This window comes from Ornithorhynchus anatinus, chromosome 14 (assembly GCF_004115215.2).
Source record: "Ornithorhynchus anatinus isolate Pmale09 chromosome 14, mOrnAna1.pri.v4, whole genome shotgun sequence".
Classification (NCBI taxonomy): Eukaryota; Metazoa; Chordata; class Mammalia; order Monotremata; family Ornithorhynchidae; genus Ornithorhynchus; species Ornithorhynchus anatinus.
Genome location: NC_041741.1, coordinates 42,018,325 through 42,039,457, shown reverse-complemented (window position 1 = coordinate 42,039,457; position 21,133 = coordinate 42,018,325). Strand labels below are relative to the sequence as shown.

At 48.1% G+C, this 21,133-nt stretch overlaps 1 protein-coding gene across 2 annotated transcripts in view; it reads left to right on the top strand.

Moving 5' to 3' along the window:
* Positions 1–21,133, top strand: part of SYN3 (synapsin III) — a 337,780-nt gene that overhangs the window by 58,904 nt on the left and 257,743 nt on the right. For both annotated transcript variants that reach the window (XM_029078852.2, XM_029078855.2), the window contains one exon: positions 14,662–14,753. In XM_029078852.2, the coding sequence (XP_028934685.1) occupies positions 14,662–14,753 (92 nt within the window). The remainder of the gene's footprint in view (positions 1–14,661; positions 14,754–21,133) is intronic.

Below are 21,133 nucleotides of genomic sequence, written 5' to 3'. Positions count from 1 at the left end.
CCGGGGAAATGTTAGTGACTCTGATCCGACGACGTCATGGAAATAGTTCCGGGCCGGGGGTTTGAACTCGGTGACGTCTGAAGCTCACCGTAGGCAGGGAATGTGACTGGTTCTTGTATTGTACTCTCCCAGGCACTTAGTACAGTGCTCTGCATAGAGTGAGGGCTCCATAAATACAATTAAAGAACGAACGAAGGCATCTAGAAGCAGCATGGCTCAGTAGATAGGCAAGCAGCGCGGCTCAGTGGAAAGAGCCTGGGCTTCGGAATCAGGGGTCGTGAGTTCGACTCCCGGCTCTGCCACCTGTCAGCCGCGTGACCGTGGGCAAGTCACTTCACTTCTCTGTGCCTCAGTTCCCTCATCTGTAAAATGGGGATTAACCGTGAGCCTCCCGTGGGACCACCTGATGACCCTGTATCTCCCCCAGCGCTTAGAACGGTGCTCTGCACATAGTAAGCGCTGAACAAACACCGACGTTATTATAGGGCATGGACCTGAGAGTCCAAAGGACCTGCGTTCTAATCCCGGCTCTGCCACCTGTCTGCCGTGTGACCTTGGGCAAGTCACTTCACTTCTCGGGGCCTCAGTTACTTCATCTGTAAAATGGGGATTAAAACTGTGAACCCTATGTGGGAGAGGGACTGGGTCCAGCCTGATGAGCTTGTATCTACCCTAGTGGTTAGAACAGTGCTTGGACACATGGTATTTAACAAATGCCATTATCCCCCTCTAGATTATAAACTCGTTGTGGGCAGGCAACGGGTCTGTTCTGTTGTCACGTTGTACTTTCCCAATAGCTTCGTACAGTGCCGTACACACGTTCGACGTTCAAAATAATAACGATGGTATCTGTTAAGCACTTCCTCCGTGCCAAGCGCTGTTCTAAGCACTGAAGTAGGCACAAGGTAATCAGGCTGTCCCGTATGGAACTCACAGGTCTTAATCCCCATTTTACAGATGAGGGAACTGAGGCCCAGCGAAGTGAAGTGACTGGCCCGAGGTCACACAGCAGACAAGTAGCGGAGCCAGGTTTAGAACCCAGGTCCTCTGACTCCCAAGCCCATGCTCTTGCTGCTTCTCTAAAAGATATGATTCACTGATAGCTCTTGGATCCAGAACTTTGAGAGGCAGCCCGGTCCGATAGAGAGAGCACAAGAACAAGAATCAGGAGAACCAGGTTCTATTCTGCTTCTGCCACTTATTTGCCTGGTTTGAGACCATGGACAAGGCGTTGAACCGTTCTGAGCCTCAGTTTCCTCACATGGAATGGGACTAAAATACCTATTGGCCTTCTTTTTGAGACTGTGAGTTAACTGTGGGTCAGAGATCAGGTCTTATCTGATTATAATAATGTTGGTATTTGTTTAGCGCTTACTAGGTGCAGAGCACTGTTCTAAGCGCTGGGGGAGATGCAGGGTCATCAGGTTGTCCCACGTGAGGCTCGCAGTCTTCATCCCCATTTTACAGATGAGGCATCTGAGGCACGGAGAAGTTAAGCGACTCGCCCACAGTCACACAGCTGACATGGGATTCGAACCCATGACCTCTGACTCCCACGCCGGGCTCTTTGACCTCGGACTCCCATGCCCGTGCCTTTTCCACTGAGCCACGCTATCTGTTCCAGTACTGGCAGACAGTAAGGACTCGACAAATGCCACCTGCCTGTTCGGAGACCTGGGGCGAGTCACTTCACTTCTTTGTACCCCAGACTCCTCTTTTGTAAAATGGAGACCCAATACCTTCTCCCCCTCCTACTTAGACAGTGAGCCCCATGCGGGACGTGGGCTTCGTCTGACCTGATGATCTTCTACCTACCCCGCCATTTAGCATCCCATCTGGCATAGAGTGAGCACTTAACAGATACCACCCGCCATTATCCTTATTCTGACGATTGTTGTCTTCCTTTTATTAAGTGGCGGATCCCTCGAAGTAGCGCCCGGCACAGTGGGAGCCGCGTAGGGGAATTTGGAAAGAAACCGCGTCGGTTTCTCCAGAGGCACTTGGCTGTAGTTTTGGCTGGTTCCTGCTTGCTGAATCCCAGAAGGGAAGAGAAAGCTGGGAGAAAGGAATGCAATTTCTTGCCAGGATTGAGGCAGAAGGTTTACCACAGCCCCATAAGAGGCAGGACGTTTTCAAGCCACGGTTTTGGTTGGTTAGGAATTTTGTATGCGCGTCTGTGTCTGATGGGCAAATAAATGTAAGTTGAAAAGAACTGAAGAGACTTGGAGAGAAAAAGGCTCCATGAAGACTTGCTGGGGGTCGCTTCGAATCCTAGCTGCGGGCTAAAGCTATCTTTATTTTTCTAACCGACGTGGGAAGTCCTTGTAAATTGGTTACTGTCTTGTTGCGATAAACTACTCTAGAGCAACACGTTAGGCCTTTTCCCACTGAAGAAACAACTTTCCCCCAGCTCATTCGCCATCCGATGCTCTCCTCAACCGGCATGGCTTAGTGGAAGGAGCCCGGGCTTGGGAGTCAGAGGTCTTGGGTTCTAATCCTGGCTCCGCCACTTGTCTGCTGTGTCGCTTTGGGCAAGTCACTTAACTTCTCTGTGCCTCGGTTACCTCATCTGTAAAATGGGGATTAAGACTTTGAGTCCCGCGTGGGGCAACCTGCTTACTTCGTATCTAGCCCAGCGCTTAGACCAGCCCTTGGCCCGTAGTAAGCGCTTAACAAATACCATTAATAAAATTATTATTAACTAGCAGGTTTTCAAAATGAAGCTTTGCGTGCCTGTCTTCCAAGAGGAAGTAATGATAGCAGATAAAACGAAGTGGCAGTTTACTTGACCCCATCTCTCAGGATTCTCTGAACGCAAACCCATCAGATAGAAGAGGAAACTAACTCGACTTCCTTCTCCTCCCCGGGCTAGAAAAATGAGCGCGGGTACTGTGGCTCAGTGGAAAGAGCCCGGGCTTTGGAGTCAGAGGTCATGGGTTCGAATCGCGGCTCGGCCACTTGTCAGCTGCCTGACTTCGGGCAAGTCACTTAACTTCTCGGTGCCTCAGTTCCCTCATCTGTAGAATGGGGATTAAGACTGTGAGCCCCACGTGGGACAGCCTGATTCCCCCGTGTCTACCCCAGCGCTTAGAACAGTGCTCGGCACGTAGTAAGCGCTTAACGAATACCAACGTTATTATTATTATTACTGCCTACAGTACATTCCCTCCGCTTTCCCGTACAGACGTGTATTTCTAGCTCAATGCAAAAATGGGAAACAGACAGGAGAGGCAGAGAATATCAGATTTCATTTGGGCTCATAGGGACATAATCTTCCGTTTCTAAGCATTCGGGACAAGGCTGGAATGTTGACTTTGGTGTTAGGATACTTTCAGTTCCCTTCTGATAATGGAAGATGGGATGGGAAATAATGTCCCAGTCACATGGAGACAATTCACGTTTAACAAATCACAATTCTACCACAAGCATTTCATTCGTTCAGTCGTATTTACTGAGCGCTTACTGTGTGCAGAGCACTGTAATAAGCACTTGGAAAGTACAATACAGCAATAGAAAGAATCCCTGCCCACAACGGGCTTACAGTCCAGAGGGGTAATGTGGTCTTGTGGAAAGAACACAGACCTGAGAGTCAGAGGACCTAGGTTCCAGTTTCAGCTCCACCACCTTCCTTTAGTGTGACCTTGTGTGAGTCACTTCATTTCTTTGTGCCTCAGTTTCCTCATTTGTAAAATGGAGATCCACTGCCTAGTTTCCCTCCTATTTACACTGTGAGCCCCATGTGAGACGCGAAATGTGTCTGATCTGATTATCTTCTACCTACCCCAGTATTTAGTATAGCACTTGGCATAGAATAGACCCTTAACAAATGCCATAATTAATATCATCATTATTATTGTTGCTATTATTATTCAATCCACACAATCTTCCCAACATTTCCCTAATTCTTCCCCAAACCTAGAACTGGGAGTACAATTGTTGGTCCAGAGTAGAGTGAGTTGAGGTTTGGAAGAGAGCTTTTAGCAGCTGCATAACAACGAACTTGGAGGAAAGAAAAAAATCTCGACATCCCTCACGCAAGTTCCTCTGTGCATTTCTGCCACTGAGGCACTGAGGCCATCTGAAGTGGCAAGGCTAAGTAGAGCCAAACAAGGGTGAGTCTTAAAGAGCAATATTTGATAGAGAAGGTTTCCTTTCTTGTAAGGAAACATTCATACACTAATCCCTTCCCTCCCCGTATCCTGTTTGCACTTTCCTTGTGCAATGTCTAGGGACCGGTTATTCATTAAACCCTAAAACCTGTAAGCCAGCTGCTGATGATGTTGGAGGGTGATTCTAGGTTTATGAAGTGTTTTCTGTTAGCCTCGAAAATCGGAAATAATCCGTTATAATGATTTGTTGACCCTGGAAATGGAAATATCCTGGAAATGGAAATATCCCATGAGTGAAGAATGTCATTTACAGGTAAAAGCTGGGTCTCAAATCCTGTAGGCCTCTTTGCTCTCGGGAGAAAAGCTTTTTCTCTTTTAGTTTGTTGTTTTTTTATTTTATTTTATGGTAGTTGTTAAACACTCACTCTGTGCCGGGCAGCACAGAGAAGTTAAGCGACTTGCCCAGTGTCACACAGGCACACAAGGGGGCAGAAGCAGGATCAGAACCCAGTTCCTTCCGACTCCCTTCTCTATCATGTTCTCTATCATAAGGCCTTGCTGCTTCTCTGTTTATTCAAGTGTGCTTCTTAAAAACCTCCAGTGGTTGCCTATCAATCTCCGCACAAAAAAACTTTTCACTCTAGGCTTCGAGGCTGTCCATCACCTCGCCCCTTCCTACCTCTCCTCCCTTCTCTCTTTCCACCGCCCTCCCCGCACGCTCCGCTCCTCCGCCGCCCGCCTCCTCGCCGTCCCCCGTTCTCGCCTATCCCCCCGTCGACCCCCGGGCCGCGTCCTCCCGCGGTCCCGGAACGCCCTCCCTCCTCACCTCCGCCAAACTCATTCTCTTCCTCTCTTCAAAACCCTACTTACATCTCGCCTCCTCCGAGAGGCCTTCCCAGACTGAGCTCCCCTTTTCCCTCTGCTCCCTCTACCCTCCCTTCACCTCTCCGCAGCTAAACCCGCTTCTCCCCCCTTTCCCTCTGCTCCTCCCCCTCTCCCGTCCCCTCCCCTCAGCACCGTACTCGTCCGCTCAACTGTATATGTCTTCGTTACCCTATTTATTTTGTTAATGAGATGTACATCACCTTGATTCTATTTATTTGCTATTGTTTTAATGAGATGTTCTTCCCCTCGATTCTATTTATTGCCATTGTTCTCGTCTGTCCGTCTCCCCCGATTAGACTGTGAGCCCGTCAAAGGGCAGGGATCGTCTCTATTACCGATTTGTACCTTCCAAGCGCTTAGTACAGTGCTCTGCACATAGTAAGCGCTCAATAAATACTATTGGATGAATGAATGAATGAATCTATTCATTCAGCCATATTTATTGAGTGTTTACTGTGGGCAAAGTACTGCAACGTTTAGTTCTGTTCCCTGGTGCTGCCCCTTGAGTACCTCTGCTTTTGGGATCTGGTTGGCACGGGAGTGCCTTAATTTAGAAAAGATAGCACTGCCTGACTTCTCTCCTACATCCATTTTTAGAAGAGAATCTGGGCTGGTTTAGAGCCCTCTCTGGGTCTGTCTGCCTTGGGAGTGGAGCTGGGCATGTAGAGAGCTTTCGTTGGAAGAATTCAGGAGCTGTGGCATCGGGGGAGCATGGATCGATCCATTAAGAACATGGAATCCCTTACCGAGGGAAGAGGGAAGACCAGAATATTTCATTCATCCCCTTGTCCTTCCTTTTCCTCTGTGTGACCTTGAGTTGAAAGTTGGGCTCCCAAGGGGATAACCAGTTCATACTGAGCTTTCATCAAATCCAAAGAGTGAAAGCCCCGAAGGGGGCGGGAAAACAGGGGAACAGAAATTAGCTCTGTCTGTCTTGAAACTCCCAAGTTCTGTTCCAAGATAAACACACAGACCATGGATGTGGATAGATTTTTTTTTTTAATTAAAAAAAAAAAAATCCTCGAATGCGTTATTTTAAATGGGACTTAACTTGAGGCACTTTTAACAAGATTGAAAACAGATGGGTGTTTAAGATATTCAGTAGCTCAAGGAAACTACGGCATGGAAAGTGCTGGGGAATTATGTGTGCACGCTAGGTTCTCTTTCTTAATGAAATGCACATATGCACAAACCCTTTCACTCCCTGCCTGCCTTCCATCCTGTCACACAAGATTATTACTCCAGTTTCAGATGTGTCCAATTGGGCCATGTAGTGTCTCAGTTCGGAGCTAATATGCGTGATTTTCTTGGGTTAACCCTCTAGTTAGTCCCGTACAACAGGCTCGCTGGCGTAGGGGCGAGGAAGGGGTTTTGTTTTTGGCATGTTTTTTCTGGGAGCTATGCAAATGATTGTCCTTTCCACTCTCAGATTGCTCCAATCCCATAATCTTTCCCAGAGCCATCAACCGTCTGTGAGGAGATCTGCTAGCTGGCCATGATGTCCACGAGACATTTCCTCTTTCTCTTCTTCCCCATTTTTCCCTTCTGAAGGGACCTGAGGAGATTTCAAGCTCTCTCTCTGGCTCAACAACTCCAATACAAGCTAGAAAATCTTGCCCATGTCACTTGAACTTCACCCATTCTGTCTGTCTGTAGCCCAAATTACTGCTGTGCACTACAGGCATTTCTAAATAACCTCCACCAATCAATCAGTGGTATTTATTGAGTGCTTACTATGTGCAGAATACTGTACTAAGCACTTGGGAGAGTACAATGTAATAGATTTGGTAACATATTCCCTGCCCACAAGGAGCTTAGAGTCTTATACTCCCTGAAAGTGGTACCCAAGTTTCTCCTACATGCCTTAGAAACAAGAAATGTGAGTCAAATTCGTAACGTGGTTATGAGTGACTTAAGGTCGGAGACAGTGTTCAAAGAAGTTTGTTTTTTCACCAGCGTTTTAATGATTTTTTTCTTAGCATTTTTTGAAATCATCCAAAAACCTGCTCCCTTCTCCAAAAAAATGCACTCATCCTGTTCTCGCTCACCGGGACTAAGTGGGAGGAGAAGAGGGGAGGTTCTTATCTGATTTTAAGTCTTGAAATGCCTAGAACTTTTATGGGGTGGGAGCCAAAAGAAAATTTAGGGCTCATCCTCAAAGCTTCTGAAGATTAAGCGATGTAGACCACCAAAGATCATCCTCGAAGACCTCACCCTTCCCTCTTCCCTCTAGACTGTAAGCTCGTTGGGGTCAGGGAAACATGTCTACCAACTCTGTTATCATACTCTCCCAAGCGCTTAGTAAAGTGCTCTGCCCACACTAAGTGCTGAATAAATTCTATTCCTTTCCTTTCTCCTTAAGAGAGCATAATGGGAATAATTTGTGATGATTTTTGAATACTTGAGGCAATATCCCTATGAGGTAAAACCAGATAACTTATTTTACAGGTGGAGAAACTGAGGCCCAGGGTGTGAGGATGAGAATCCAAGCGTGGCTCATAGGAAGCGCTTAAGTTTCTAATATTATTAAGTTGAGACAACAGAAATCAGAAGACCTCATCTCTAAGACCTCATTTTTCTCTTGTAAAATGGATCTTTAGAGGTTAAGTACGTGAGCGATGTCGTTACTGGGTCAAACCAACATTTTGAGCAATACTCTGTCCCCGACAGTGGCAACCAGACGCTCGGAGGAGCCATGTGACAGTCGCCTTCCTTGAAAGCTAAAGATTCCGGACGTCCTATCGAACGTCCCCATCTCGCCCTCTTGCAACCCATCCTGAACCATCTCTATGAGTTTATCTGAGTTCTCGAACCCCCATACCTAACCAAATGGGGGAGGGAATTATTTGTTTACCAATGAGGTCGATTTAAAGTGAACAGTCTACATGACCAGCCCTGCAAATAAATAAAACCGAAATACCATCCCACCAGCAAGTTGTTGGGTTTTTTTTTTTTTACCAGCCTCTATGGTAAAATGGCAGAAGCTATTATTCTTATTTTCCAGGCATAAATTGTGGCTCACCCTTCGCAAGAGGATAAGTGGTTATTTCCAAGGCATCCCCAGAACAAAGTGTTCTTGAACTGATGGTGTTTTTCAGATCACTGGCTCTTCCAGTTTAGACGCAAATACTCAGAGAGATCTTCTGCCCATACATGCCACTGTTACCTGCCAGATTATCTAGTTCTGCCTTTCAAGCTTCCTTGGTTTCTAGAGTGAGCTTGGGCTACTGGTGGTGTCCTCGAGCCCGAAGCTGCCAGCCAAAGAAGTCACTGAGCCCACCCAACCCACGGAGCTAAAAATACCGCAGGCGGCGGAAAGTCAACAGGAAACACTTCTTGCTGACGAGAGGACTTGGGCTGCCTCCCAAATGTTTGCTAGCAGTGGACCGTTTGACCAGGCAAAGTAATTATGGAAAGGCAGGGTCTGTTGGTTGAGCTGACCGAGACTGACGGTCGAAGTTGAAGAGAAGGAGAAAACGAGGGAGGCAGTGTGGCCTAGTGGAAAGAGCATGGACCTGGGAGAAAGAGGGCCTGGGCTCTAATCCCAGCTCTGCCACTTGCCTCCTTTAAGACCTCGGGCAGGTCACTCTACTTCTCCGTGCCTCAATTTCCTCATATGTAGATTCAATAGCTGATCTCCTCACCTCCGCCAAACTGATTCTCTTCCCCCCTTCAAAACCCTACTTAAAACTCACCTCCTCCGAGAGGCCTTCCCAGACCGAGCTCCTCTTCTCCCTCTACTCCCTCTACCGCTCCCCCCCCCTTCACCTCTCCGCAGCTTAACCCTCTTTTCCCCCCATCTCCCTCTGCTCCTCCCCCTCTCCCTTCCCGTCCCCTCGGCACTGTATTCGTCCGCTCGACTGTATATATTTTCATTACCCTATTTATTTTGTTAATGAGATGTACATCGCCTCGATTCTGCTCAGTCGCCATTGTTTTTAGGAGACGTTCTTCCCCTCGACTCTATTTATCGCCATCGTTCTCGTCCGCCCGTCTCCCCCGATCAGACCGTAAGCCCGTCAAACGGCAGGGACCGTCTCTATCCGTTGCCGACTTGTTCGTCCCAAGCGCTTAATACAGTGCTCTGCACATAGTAAGCGCTCAATAAATACTGCTGAGGGAATGAATCTCCCACCTACCTAGACGGTGAGCCCCAGGTGAGACAGAGACTCTATCTGGCCTTTTTAACTTGTGTGTACCTCACTGCTTAGAACAGGGCTTGACACACAGTGCTTAACAGAGACCGTGATTAAAACACATTCTGTAGAGTGACTGGGAGACGGCTTAAAGGTCTGGCAAATTTGCTGGGGTTCTGCATTTATGAGACCATGCGTATTCACACAGAGACTCCGTGAGAATTGCCATAAATTCCACTTCTCCTTTCGTATTGGTGTTTAAGGGCTTAAGCGTAGACAGTTGCTCGTATCCTCGTAGACTGATGTCGTAGAGAGCGTCTGGCTGTGGATGGAGGGTGGGGAAGGAGGGGGGAACAAGAATAACGCTGCTAAATCTAGGTGAGCCACAGAAGTATTTCAGGCAGCTGAGCACTCTGGCTGGTGGATAGAACACTGCACCTGGGACTCTGATACCCATCCGGCTCCTCTGTTGACTTGTTGGGCAACCACTCAGCGCGGTGGTCACGTTATCCCCTGGCTCACGAACGGAGATGTTTTGAGAAGATTAGAAAATGGCTGTGAAGTGTGTTGAGCTCCTTGCGCGCAAAGTGATACCTGAGTGGATTAATCATGCTCCAAACATGATTACCTTGGAGGCTCTGGGCCTGGTCCCCCCCTCCGGGTCCCCAGGTGGAAAGCAGGATTCGGCAGTAGGTATGATCCTCGTTGTTGCCTGCCGTCGTGGAATGGCCGCAGAGTATTTGTTGAGCATCTCAGCTGGAGGGGAGTGCGGCCTTGTGGCTAGAGCTTGGGCTTGGGAATCAGAAGGAACTGGGTTCTAATCCCGGCTCTTACCACTTGTCTGCTGTGTGACCTTGGGCAAGTGACTTCACTTCTCGGTGCCTCAGTCACCTCATCTGTCAAATCTGTGAAAGGACAGTAAAGCCCCATGTGGGACAGGGACCGTGTCCGACCCACTTCACTTGTTTCCAGACTAGCGCTTGTACAGTGCCTGGTACTTAGTAAGCATTTAAGAAATACCATAATTATCATCATTAGCTTGTGTCTACCCCAGCACTTAGAACAGTGCCTGGAACATAGAAGGGGCTTGACAAATATCCTAAGAAAACAAAAAAAATGGAGTGCAGAACCCGGGGCCGGGAGGCATGAATTCTAATCCTGGCTCTGGACATTTGCCTACTGTGTGATCTTGAGCAAGTCTGACTTAGAGAAGCAGCGTGACTCAGGGGAAAGAGCCCGGGCTTGGGAGTCAGAGGTCATGGGTTCTAATCCCGGCTCCGCCTCTTGTCAGCTGTGTGACTTTGGGCAAGTCACTTCACTTCTCTGTGCCTCGGTTTCCTCATCTGTAAAATGGGGATTATGACCGTGAGCCCCACGTGGGACGACCTGATCGCTTTGTATCCCCCAGCGCTTAGAACAGTGCTTTGCACATAGTAAGCGCTTAACAAATACCATCATCATTATATGTTTTCTGCACCTGTTTCCTCATTTACAGAATGGCAGTACAACACCTGGCCTCCCGCTCCCTGTGGTTGTGAGCCCCATGTGAGACAAGGCCCTGTATCTGATCCGTATCTACGCACAGTGTGTGGCACGTAGGAAGTGCTTAACAAACACGACAAATATTACAATGGATGGAGACATTTAACATAGAAAAGATTCTACCCCTGCCCTCAAAGTTTTATAGTTTGTGCCCGTCTGTCTCCCCCTATTCTAATATACACTGTTCTTTTATTCTTATTGTACGGTACCATGAGCTTAGCACAGTGCATTGAGCGCAGTAACTGCTCAGTAAACACGAGCAAAAATAATTATGGTATTAATCATTAGCTCTGTGCAAAGCACTGGGGAAGATACAAGAGACTACAATTGGAAAAATCCCTGTCCCACTTATGGGGCTTGTGATTTACAATGTCTGCTAATCTCAAACTGTCTCCAAATCCTCTCCCCAACCTATATTCATAAACTGTAAACCCCTGAGAGACCAGGACAGGTCGAAGTCCCATCCGTACGCTCTTTCCCAGCATTTAGTATAGTGCTCTGCTCAAAATAAATTCATTCAGTAGTATTTATTGAGCGCTCACTAGGTGCAGAGCACTGAACTAAGCGCTTGGAATGCTTAATAAACATTACTACTACTAGTACTAGGGAGAACAGGTGTCTGATCCCCATTTTATAACTGCGGACACTGAGGACCAGGGAGCCTAAGTGACTTGCCCAAGGCCACACAGCAGGCCAGTGGCGGGTTTGGGACTAGAACCCAGATCTCCTGACTTCCAGGCTTGTGTTCTTTCCACAAAAGCCACACTGCCCTCTCCTAAGCGATGCTGATCCCTGATGAAACCAAACTAATAGGTATGAGCGCATGGCAAATCCTCCCGGAGAAAACGCCCTCAAATCAGTTGCAAATGTATAATCACTGACAGAGTCACGTCGATGTTCCCCAAAGCAGAAACTAACTCGGTGACAGCTTGCGTGTTTAGCAGTCCAGATTGACGGGGACCAACAAGTCACTGGGCCATTTAGCCCACTTCAGTGTTCACATAGAGAAGGGCTTGGGAGTCAGAGGTCATGGGTTCGACTCCCGGCTCTGCCCCTTGTCAGCTGCCTGACTGTGGGCAAGTCACTTCACTTCTCTGGGCCTCAGGTACCTCATCTGTAAAATGGGGATTAACCGTGAGCCTCACGTGGGACAACCTGATTACCCTGTATCTACCCCAGCGCTTAGAACAGTGCTCTGCACGTAGTGAGCGCTCCACAAATACCAACATTATTTAGTACTAGTGCCAAGTACAGTTCTGTGCATACACCGTTGATTAGTTGACTGCATGTGACCTAAAACAGGCAAAAATCAACTCTGAATCATTCAGCTGTGGGAAATCAGGGTTGCCCGACGGGCTTAATTGTCCACATTTTTACGGCTGTTTGGTGTCAGATCATTTTATCATCATCCAGAGAAGCAGTGAGGCCTAGTGAGGGGAAAAAAGAGCACAGGCGGCAAATGCCAACTTCAAATGCTCTAATCTTCATCAGCGTACGCAAACTCTCCTGCCGCGATTTAAGGCGTCGATTTATAGGAGAGCTTGAGATGGTACAGTTTAACAGTATAAGAGACACATTCCTTGCCCACAGAGAGCTTACGATCTAGAGAAACAGCATGGCGTGTGGAGAAGCGGCTTGGTTTAGTGGAGAGAGGACGGGCCCGAGTGTCAGAAGGTAATGGGTTCTAATCCTGACTCCACCATTTCTCGGCTGTGTGCCCTTAGGCAAGTCCCTTCACTTTTCGGTGCCTCAGTCACCTCATCTGTAAAATGGGGATGGAGACTGTAAGCCCCACTTGGGACGGGGATTGGGTCCAACCCGATTGGCTTGTATCCAGCCCAGCACTCAGCACTATGCCGGAGGCATAGTGAGCTCTCAACGGACACCGTGATTATTAATCATTATTATTAGAGGAGGGGGCCTGAGGCCAAGGGCTCCGATCAGAACTCGGTCTGCTGGAAAGGAGTGGTCTGGACTCCGGCTGGAGTAGAGGAGGGTTTCATCGATCAGTACAGCTTCCCTCTCATTCTTGTGGGTGAGTCTCCAGTCAGAACTTTTATGGCCGTTCTAGCAGATGACACCGTCAGTCAGAGCAGAGACCGGAGCGGAAGAGGCTGTGCCGGTTGAACGGCAGCTTTGGATAGATTCACGACACCCAAATCCTTAAGTGTAATATTTTGGGGGTTCTCTGCATGATGAATGACGCTTTCCCTCCCTAGCGTTACTGTACAGCGTTCAATTTGTCGTGGGCAGGGAACTCTCTACCGATGCTGTTGTGTGGTACTCTGCCAAGTGCTTAGTACAGTGCTCTGCACGCAGTAGGCGCTCAATAAATGCCTTTGCTCGTGATGATGATGTTGCAAACCTAATGGCATTTTCAGCTATTGGATTTAGTCCTTAGACGATTAGCGTCATTTGCCAGCATTAAACAGATCGGAGTTCATCAGTGGTACAGCGGAGAGAGCACGGGCACGGGTTCTATTCCCGGTTCCTGTGCGTGACCTTGTGCAAGTCGTTTTCTTCTCCGGGCCTCAGTTACCTCATCAGTAAAATGGGGATTGAGTCTGTGAGCTCCACGTGAGGTGGGGACTATATCCAACCCCATTTGCTTGGATCTATCCCAGTGCTTAAACCGGTGCATGACACATAGTAAGCGCTTAACGAATACCACGATTATCATTATTATTTATTGAGAGCTTACTATGTGCAGATCACTGTGTTAAGCCCTTGGGAGAGTACAGCACAACAGAGTCGGCAGACATGGTCCCTGTCCACTGTGAACTTGCAGTCTAAAGGGGGAGACCGATAGTAAGATCAATAAATAATTTATAATGTATAATGTAAAGATATGATATTCTTTTCTGTATCACCTTCCTACAAAATAAGGCTTTTAATTAGGAAAAAAAAGCCCTGCATTTTTCACGTTTGTTTTTCCTCCTTCCAGAGAGCTGGAGTGGGCTTTGGGCCTAATTCCCTCGACAAGGGTTTCCGAGCGGGGACTGAATAACCGTGGAATAATTCTTCACCCTCTCCCCAACATACCCATATTTCCTATTTGCTGGATTGATCATGTTTTAAGTATCCGTGGCCACGCTACCAGATTTAAACCAGATTGCCACTCAGCAGAGGAGCAGCCTGGCCTAGTGGATGGAGCGTAGGCCTGGTAGTCAGAAGGACCTGGGTTCTAATTCTGGCTCCGCCACCTGCTGTCGTGTGACCTTGGGCAAGTCATTTCACTTCCCCACGCCACAGTTGCAACATCTGTAAAATGGGGATTAAGACTGAGCACCATGTGGGACCCTGTTCACGTTCAGCCTGATTAAGCAGCGTGGCTCAGTGGAAGGAGCCCGGGCTTGGGAGTCAGAGGCCATGGGTTCGAATCCCGGCTCCGCCACTTGTCAGCTGTGTGACTGTGGGCGAGTCACTTCTCTGGGCCTCAGTTACCTCATCTGCAGATGGGGATTAACTGCGAGCCTCACGTGGGACGACCTGATGACCCTGTATCTGCCCCAGCGCTTAGTAAGCGCTTAACAAATACCAACATTATTATCATTATTACTCCAGTGCTTAGTACAGCGACTGGCATATCATAAAAGTTTAGCAGATGCCATTAAAAAAAAAGAAAAAAGGACTTTGGATGTCATAAGCAATTCTAGGACCATTTTCGCTCGCTCTCCAAGAGGATTAGAACTACCAGGAATCTTCGAAAAGTATAAAGTTTGAAGTAAACTCTCAACCAAGTAGACTGTAGACTCCCTGTAGACCGTAAGCGCGTTGTAGGCAGGGAACGTGCCTACCTACTCTGTTATATTGTACTCTCCCAAATGCTTACCGCGGTGCCCTGCGCACAGTGAGCACTCGATAGACGTGAATGATTGATAATCGACTCTTTGTGTACAGAGCACACTGTCCTCTTCCTCTTCTCTATTTATTATATAACACATGCCTGTTTTTTGTTTTTGTTTTTGTTTTTTTCCCTTTCCTTCCAGGCTGAATTTTCAGAGTTGAACCTGGCGGCCTATGTCACGGGGGGCTGTATGGTGGATGTGCAGGTCATCAGGAACGGGACCAAAGTTGTGAAGTAAGGCGTGCTAAAATCTGATTCCCTCGTCCCTTGCCAATTGGAAGGAAGTGGGTACGAGCTGTACAGCTTTATGCTCGTGATGTAATTACACCCGTGGCTGATCCGGCGCCTTTCTCCAAGGAGCTCGTAGATCTTAACGATATTATTCGAGACCAGAGAGAAGAGAATAGTAGGGATAAAAGCGAAGCCCACAGAGAAACTCAAGTGCCTTCCTTCAGCCAACTACAAAACCTTCTCCCCCCCTAACATATGAACCAAAGCTTCTAAACAAGAAACAGAATTGTTGCTTTTGCATTTCATCTCCGCTCCCTTTCCTGTCTCCCCTCACACCTTTCACCTCTGCTCTGATGATAGTAATAATTATTATCTCTGTAGTATTTGTTCAGTGCTTAGCACTGTTCTAAGCTCTGGGGCGTACAATCAGGTTGGACACAGTCCATGACCCACCCGGGGCTCAGTCTCGGTAGGTAAGGCACCAGGGATTGAATTCCCAATTTTATAGGTGAGGAAACTGAGGCACAGAGAAGTGAAGTGACTTGTTCAGGGTCAGGCAGCAGAAAAGTGGCAGAGCTTGGATTGGAACCCAGGTCATCTGACTCCCAGGCCTGTGCTCTTTCCCCTAGGCCATGCTCCTTTACTTTTCTCTCACTTTGGTACAGAGTCCTATTGATGAATTCATTTCTTGCTCTTCTCCACCAGAGTATCTGGTCTGCAGCTTTGGGCTGAAATAGCTTGCAGGAGGGGACCTATTATCCGTCCCCTTCCAGTGCCCCCGACGGCTGCTCGATTAGCATTTCATTAATCAATCCCAAGTATTTCCCGAACACTTACTGTGTGCAGAGCACTAAGCATTAGGGGGAGCATAATATAACAGAGTTGGTAGGCACTTTACCTGCCCACCAGGAGCTTACAGTTTAGAGGTACAAAGAGTCAAGACTAGGAAGAGGGCTACAAAACTTGGACTCTTAAGGAAAGGAATTCTAAGAGAAGGAATTCCTCTCTTTGTGTATTCCTCTCTTCTTCTTCTCTATTATATGACAAATATAATAGGGGGTTTTTATTATTTTTTGGCCTGTTCATCGGGGTTGGATCTCGGGTCTCATCCTGGGGACAGTAGAGGGATCCCAGGATGTTAATGGAGATCGAATGATCACCCCCAGGAGAACCCAAGGGAAGTACCATGTCCCAAGAAAATTCACTTGATCCTCAGTTGAGGGAGGAGGGGGATTTCGTTGTGAATTCTATGTTCACAAGCAGCTTATTCCCTATCCAGAGGAAATGCACTCGATTGTCATTTGAGGGAGGAGGGGGATTTCATTTTGAATTCTCTGGCTCAGTGAAAAGAGCGTGGGCTTCGGAATCAGAGGTCATGGGTTCGACTCCCGGCTCTGCCACTTGTCAGCTGTGTGACTGTGGGCGAGTCACTTCACTTCTCTGGGCCTCAGTTACCTCATCTGGAAAATGGGGCTTATCTGTGAGCCTCACGTGGGACAAACTGATTACCCTGTATCTGCCCCAGCGCTTAGAACGGTGCTCTGCACATAGTAAGCGCTTAACAAATACCAACATTAACATTAATTAAGCAGCTTATTCCCTATCCAGGGGAAATGGATATAAGACACCGACAAGTAACTGAGTCAAAATAGATCATCTGAGCGTGCAACGGAAAAACAAAATATACAACAAGGCTGCTGAAGAGGTCTTGTAGATAGACTGGGGCATAATCCATTCTGTGAGCATCGTGTATCCAGAGACTTCGCCCTCTGAGGGGAGATGGAGAGGGCAAGGAAGCCAAGAGGAGACAGTGTGAAATCTGTAACGATATGTTACATTCCCAAGTTACTCATGAATATCTCAAATGAGCCAAAGCTCTGCCTGCCAGTCTGCCAATATTCTAGTGAAAGGGAGGAGTTTTATCTCCCCTGGGGGCAGGGGAGGTCGGGGGCGGGAGGATGAGAGAACCATTTGGCACCAAGATTCTTATTTCATCAAATCATAGAAATCAGAGATGGAAAAGACCTGTGATGTCATCCATTCAGTTCCCTGCTAGTCTTTTAGGACCACCGTTACGATGGATACTCACAGAGTTCTGTCTACTCCATTATTAAATAACTCAAGAAGCCAGACTCGCACCACTTGGCTGGGTCCTTATTCACCCCACCAGCAAGCGGAGTTGGCTCCGAGACCAGTATTGCGGTTCGGAGCTCTACTCGGGTTCCTTGGGGAACCTGTAGACTGTACCCATTCTAGACTGTAAGCTCACTGTGGGCAGGGAGTGTGTCTGTTACGTCGTTTTATCGCGCTCTCCCAAGAGCTTAGTACGGTGCTCCGCACACAGTAAGCACTCAGTAGATACAACCGACTGACCCTGTAGACTAAAGTATCACCTCTTTTGGGAGTTTGCTCCTGTCAGACTTTTATCTCCTCCATCACTAATAATACTTGTGGTATTGGTTAAGCGCTGTGTTATCCCGAGCGCCGTGCTAAATGCCGGGGTGATGCAGGATGATCAGGCCAGTCGTGGTCCCTGTCCCCCACAGGTCTCACAGTCTAGAGCTGGGGAGGACAGATACGGTGTCCCCATTTTGGAGGGGAGGAAAGGAGGTCCAGAGCAATGAAGCGACTTGCCCAGGGTGACCCGGCAGGCACAGGGGAGAGTGGGGATCAGAACTTGGGTCCCCCGGCTCCCAGGCCCACGGTCTTTCCTCTGGGTCCCCGGCTCTACTGGTCTTGGGCTGGGCTGGGACCCCTGACTCCAGCCCCCGCTGCTGCCCCGGAGTACCCCGACCCCTAGGACTGCACAAGGGTGTTCTCCGTCCACCACCCGGATGTCAAATGACAACCCTACTCAAACAACCCTAACCCTACCTGTTCTCCCTCCTACCTAGACCGCGAGCCCCTTGTGGGACCGGAACTGGGTCCAACCCGATTAACTGTTATCTTCCCAGAGCTTAGAACAGCGGTTGACACGGAGTAAGAACTCAACACGTATCATCATGATAATAAGATAATAATGGCGATAATGTTTTCTCTTAAGCGGTTCTTTTATGTCATGCACTGCCCTGAGCTCTGAGCGAGTTGCAAGAGGATCAGATGAGGCACAGTCCCCGTCTCGCTTGGGCTAACGGTCCAAGTTGGAAGGAGCGCACGTTTTTTAATCTCGGCGCGGAAGCTGAGGAAGTCAAGTGTCTTGCTTGAAGTTCCCCGGAGGTCAGGGCTAGAGCCTACATCGGAGAAGCAGCGTGGCTCAGTGGAAAGAGCACGGGCTTTGGAGTCAGAGTTCATGGGTTCGAATCCCAGCTCGGCCACTTGTCAGCTGTGTGACTTTGGGCGAGTCACTTACCTTCTCTGGGCCTCAGTTACCTCATCTGGAAAATGGGGATGAAGACTGTGAGCCCCACGTGGGACAACCTGATTCCCCCGTGTCTACCCCAGCACTGAGAACAGTGCTCGCCACATAGTAAGCGCTTAACAAATACCAACATTATTATTATTATTATTATTAGTGCTCAGTCCCACGCTCTTTCCACTACACTACGCCGTCTCCTCATGATCAGCAGCGGTAGCATTTCTTGAGTATCTACTGTGTGCAAAACAGTACCATAGTAAGTCCCTGTGCTCAAGGAGTTTACAATCTAATGATAATCATTAAAGTAGTCATTATGCCCCACTGGGAGAACCGCTGGATCTCACGGCTTCCAAGAGCAGGGAAGTTCTTGTGGCAATGACGTTCTTCCCTGTTGCCCACACCCCCCTCTCCCCAGGAACGTGGGACCAGAAAAGAGGAGGGGGGCAAATCAAAGGGTGGATAGGGTCCCGTTCGGGTCTTGGAAGGTCTGAACCGACCCCAGGTGAAAATCTGCCCTCTCTTGGAATTGACGTAGGTCCACCTCTCCTCACGTATTCCCCTTCATTGTCACCATAACTTGTATTTATTGAGCGCGTACTGCTTGTGGAGCACTGTAATAATAATAATGATAATGATGGTACTTGTTAAGCGCTTACTATGTGCCAGGCACTGTTCTAAGCACTGGGGTAGATACAAGGTAATCAGGTTGTCCCACGTGGGGCTCATAGTCTTAATTCCCCATTTTACAGATGAGGTCACTAAGGCACATAGAAGTTAAGTGACTTGCCCAACTCACCCAGCTGATAAGTGGCAGAGCCAGAATTAGAACCCACGACCTCTGACTCCGTGCTCTTTCCACTAAGCCACACCGTTCCCCTAAGTGATTGGGAGAATACAATGTAATAATATGGCAGGCACATTCCCCGCACACAACAATCTTACCGTCTCGAGGATGCTATTTGTTAAACGCTTACCGTGTGCCAGGCGTTATCTACTAGACACTGGGATGGATGCGCATTAATGAGGTTGGACACGGTCCAAGTCCCATATGGGGCTCACAGGTTTAATCCCCATTTTACAGATGAGGTCGCTGAAGCACAGAGAAGTGAAAGGACCTGCCCAGGGTCACACAGCAGGCAAGTGGCAGAGCCAGGATTAGAACCTAGGTCCTTCTGACTCCCAGGCCCGCTCTCTATCCACTGGACCTCCCAAAACCGCTGAGGTCACTGGCTCTTTTGGGCCCCAGTGGTACAACGGTCCTGAGCCTCTCTAGGCTTAGCCCAGAATTGACTCTCTTCCATCCCCAGAAGCCTTTCGGGACAATCACCCGGGAAGCAGAAAAACCTCCTGGGAATGTGGCCTAGGCTTCTTGTCCCAAGCCAGAAACATGCCACAGGCTCAACTCGACTTTAGCCATGGCCGGATAGGATAGACCGTTCCCTCCCAAACATTTTTCTAATCTTCCTGCTTTCCAGATATCTCTCTGAGAGCAGTTTTCGCCGTGTTTTCTGGGTTATTCTTTCCTAGAATGGATGAGCTTTCCTAATTTAGAGGCGACGCTGCTAATATTTTTTTTTTCCTGACAAGCATTTAGCTAGTTCTTTTTCCCAGATAGGTTGCCCCTCTGCTAGAGGCCTTTTATTGGGTCCTTATGGGTGGATATATAGCTCTCTTTTGTGGGGTGAAGGGGAGATGATCTAGCCAACCTAATGTCATTTACAATCTATACCATACTGCAAACCCAGCATTTGTTCCCCATATGTGCTGGCTTGGCCCCTGCAGAGTTCCCCAGAGAGCATTGTGCAGCCATCTTTCATTACTACCCTCCGTGTTGCTCAACAGAGACATGGGGAGGGAGTGTGTGTGTGTTGTGTGTGTGTCACTCATTTTCCCTAAAAAAATCACTTCGGAAATACATTTATCATGAGTGCATTGGGTAGACAATCTCCTCCCTTCTGTTTCCCCAAATTCCCACCAGCAGCATGTACATTCTGTTACAAGGAGTGACTGATCCGATTTCTCAGAAAGACCCTGAACTCTCATTCCCTCTTCTAAGAATCTTGTCCAGCCATATAAATCCTACTCTTGTTTTCAATCCCACTGAAAGCTGAGCTCAAGGAAGGGAAAACACCGGAAAATATCACTTTATAATTTTTTTTTTTTATCAGACACACCTGTCCCTGTATTTTTTTTTAAAAAAAAAACCACCCTCCTCTCAACCACTTTTGTGTATGAACAGATAATGCATAAACCTATGCCCACTTGGCTGTTGATAATGATAATAATAATACTAATGATGTTGGTATTTGTTAAGCGCTTACTATGTGCCGAGCACTGCTCTAAGCGCTGGGGTAGACACGGGGGAATCAGGATGTCCCACGTGGGGCTCACAGTCTTCATCCCCATTTTCCAGATGAGGTAACTGAGGCGCAGAGAAGTGAAGTGACTTGCCCACAGTCACACAGCTGACGCGTGGCCGAGCCGGGATTCGAACTCATGACCTCTGACTCCGAAGCCCTCGCTCTTTCCACTGAGCCACGCTGCTTCGACTGCTGGTAAATTGGAATGGCATTTTTAAATGCAGGGACTGTCTCTGTTGCCAAATCGTACCTTCCAAGCACTTAGTGCTCTGCACATAGCGAGCGCTCAGTAGATACTGCGGAATGAATGAATGAATGAGATCACCAGCCTGTGCTGATAACTGTGATAAGGTAAATGAAAACCTGTCGATCATTACACATTAGGAATTTGCTCATTAAAAATCATTCTACTGCCGTAATTCTAGTTGTAACACACCTAGACTGGTTGGGCTCCGGCACACTGGACTGTAACTAGAAAATTTGGTGCATGGAGAGCAATGAGAGGCAGTGTGGTCTAGTGGAAAGAGCCCATCCCTGGGAGTCAGAGGACCCTGTTCTAGTTCTGGCTCTGCCGGTTGCCTGCTGGGTGACCTCGGGCAAATCGCTTCACTTCTCTGTGCCTCAGTTTCCTCATCTGAGGGGGATTCAATCCCTGGTCTCCCTCCTAT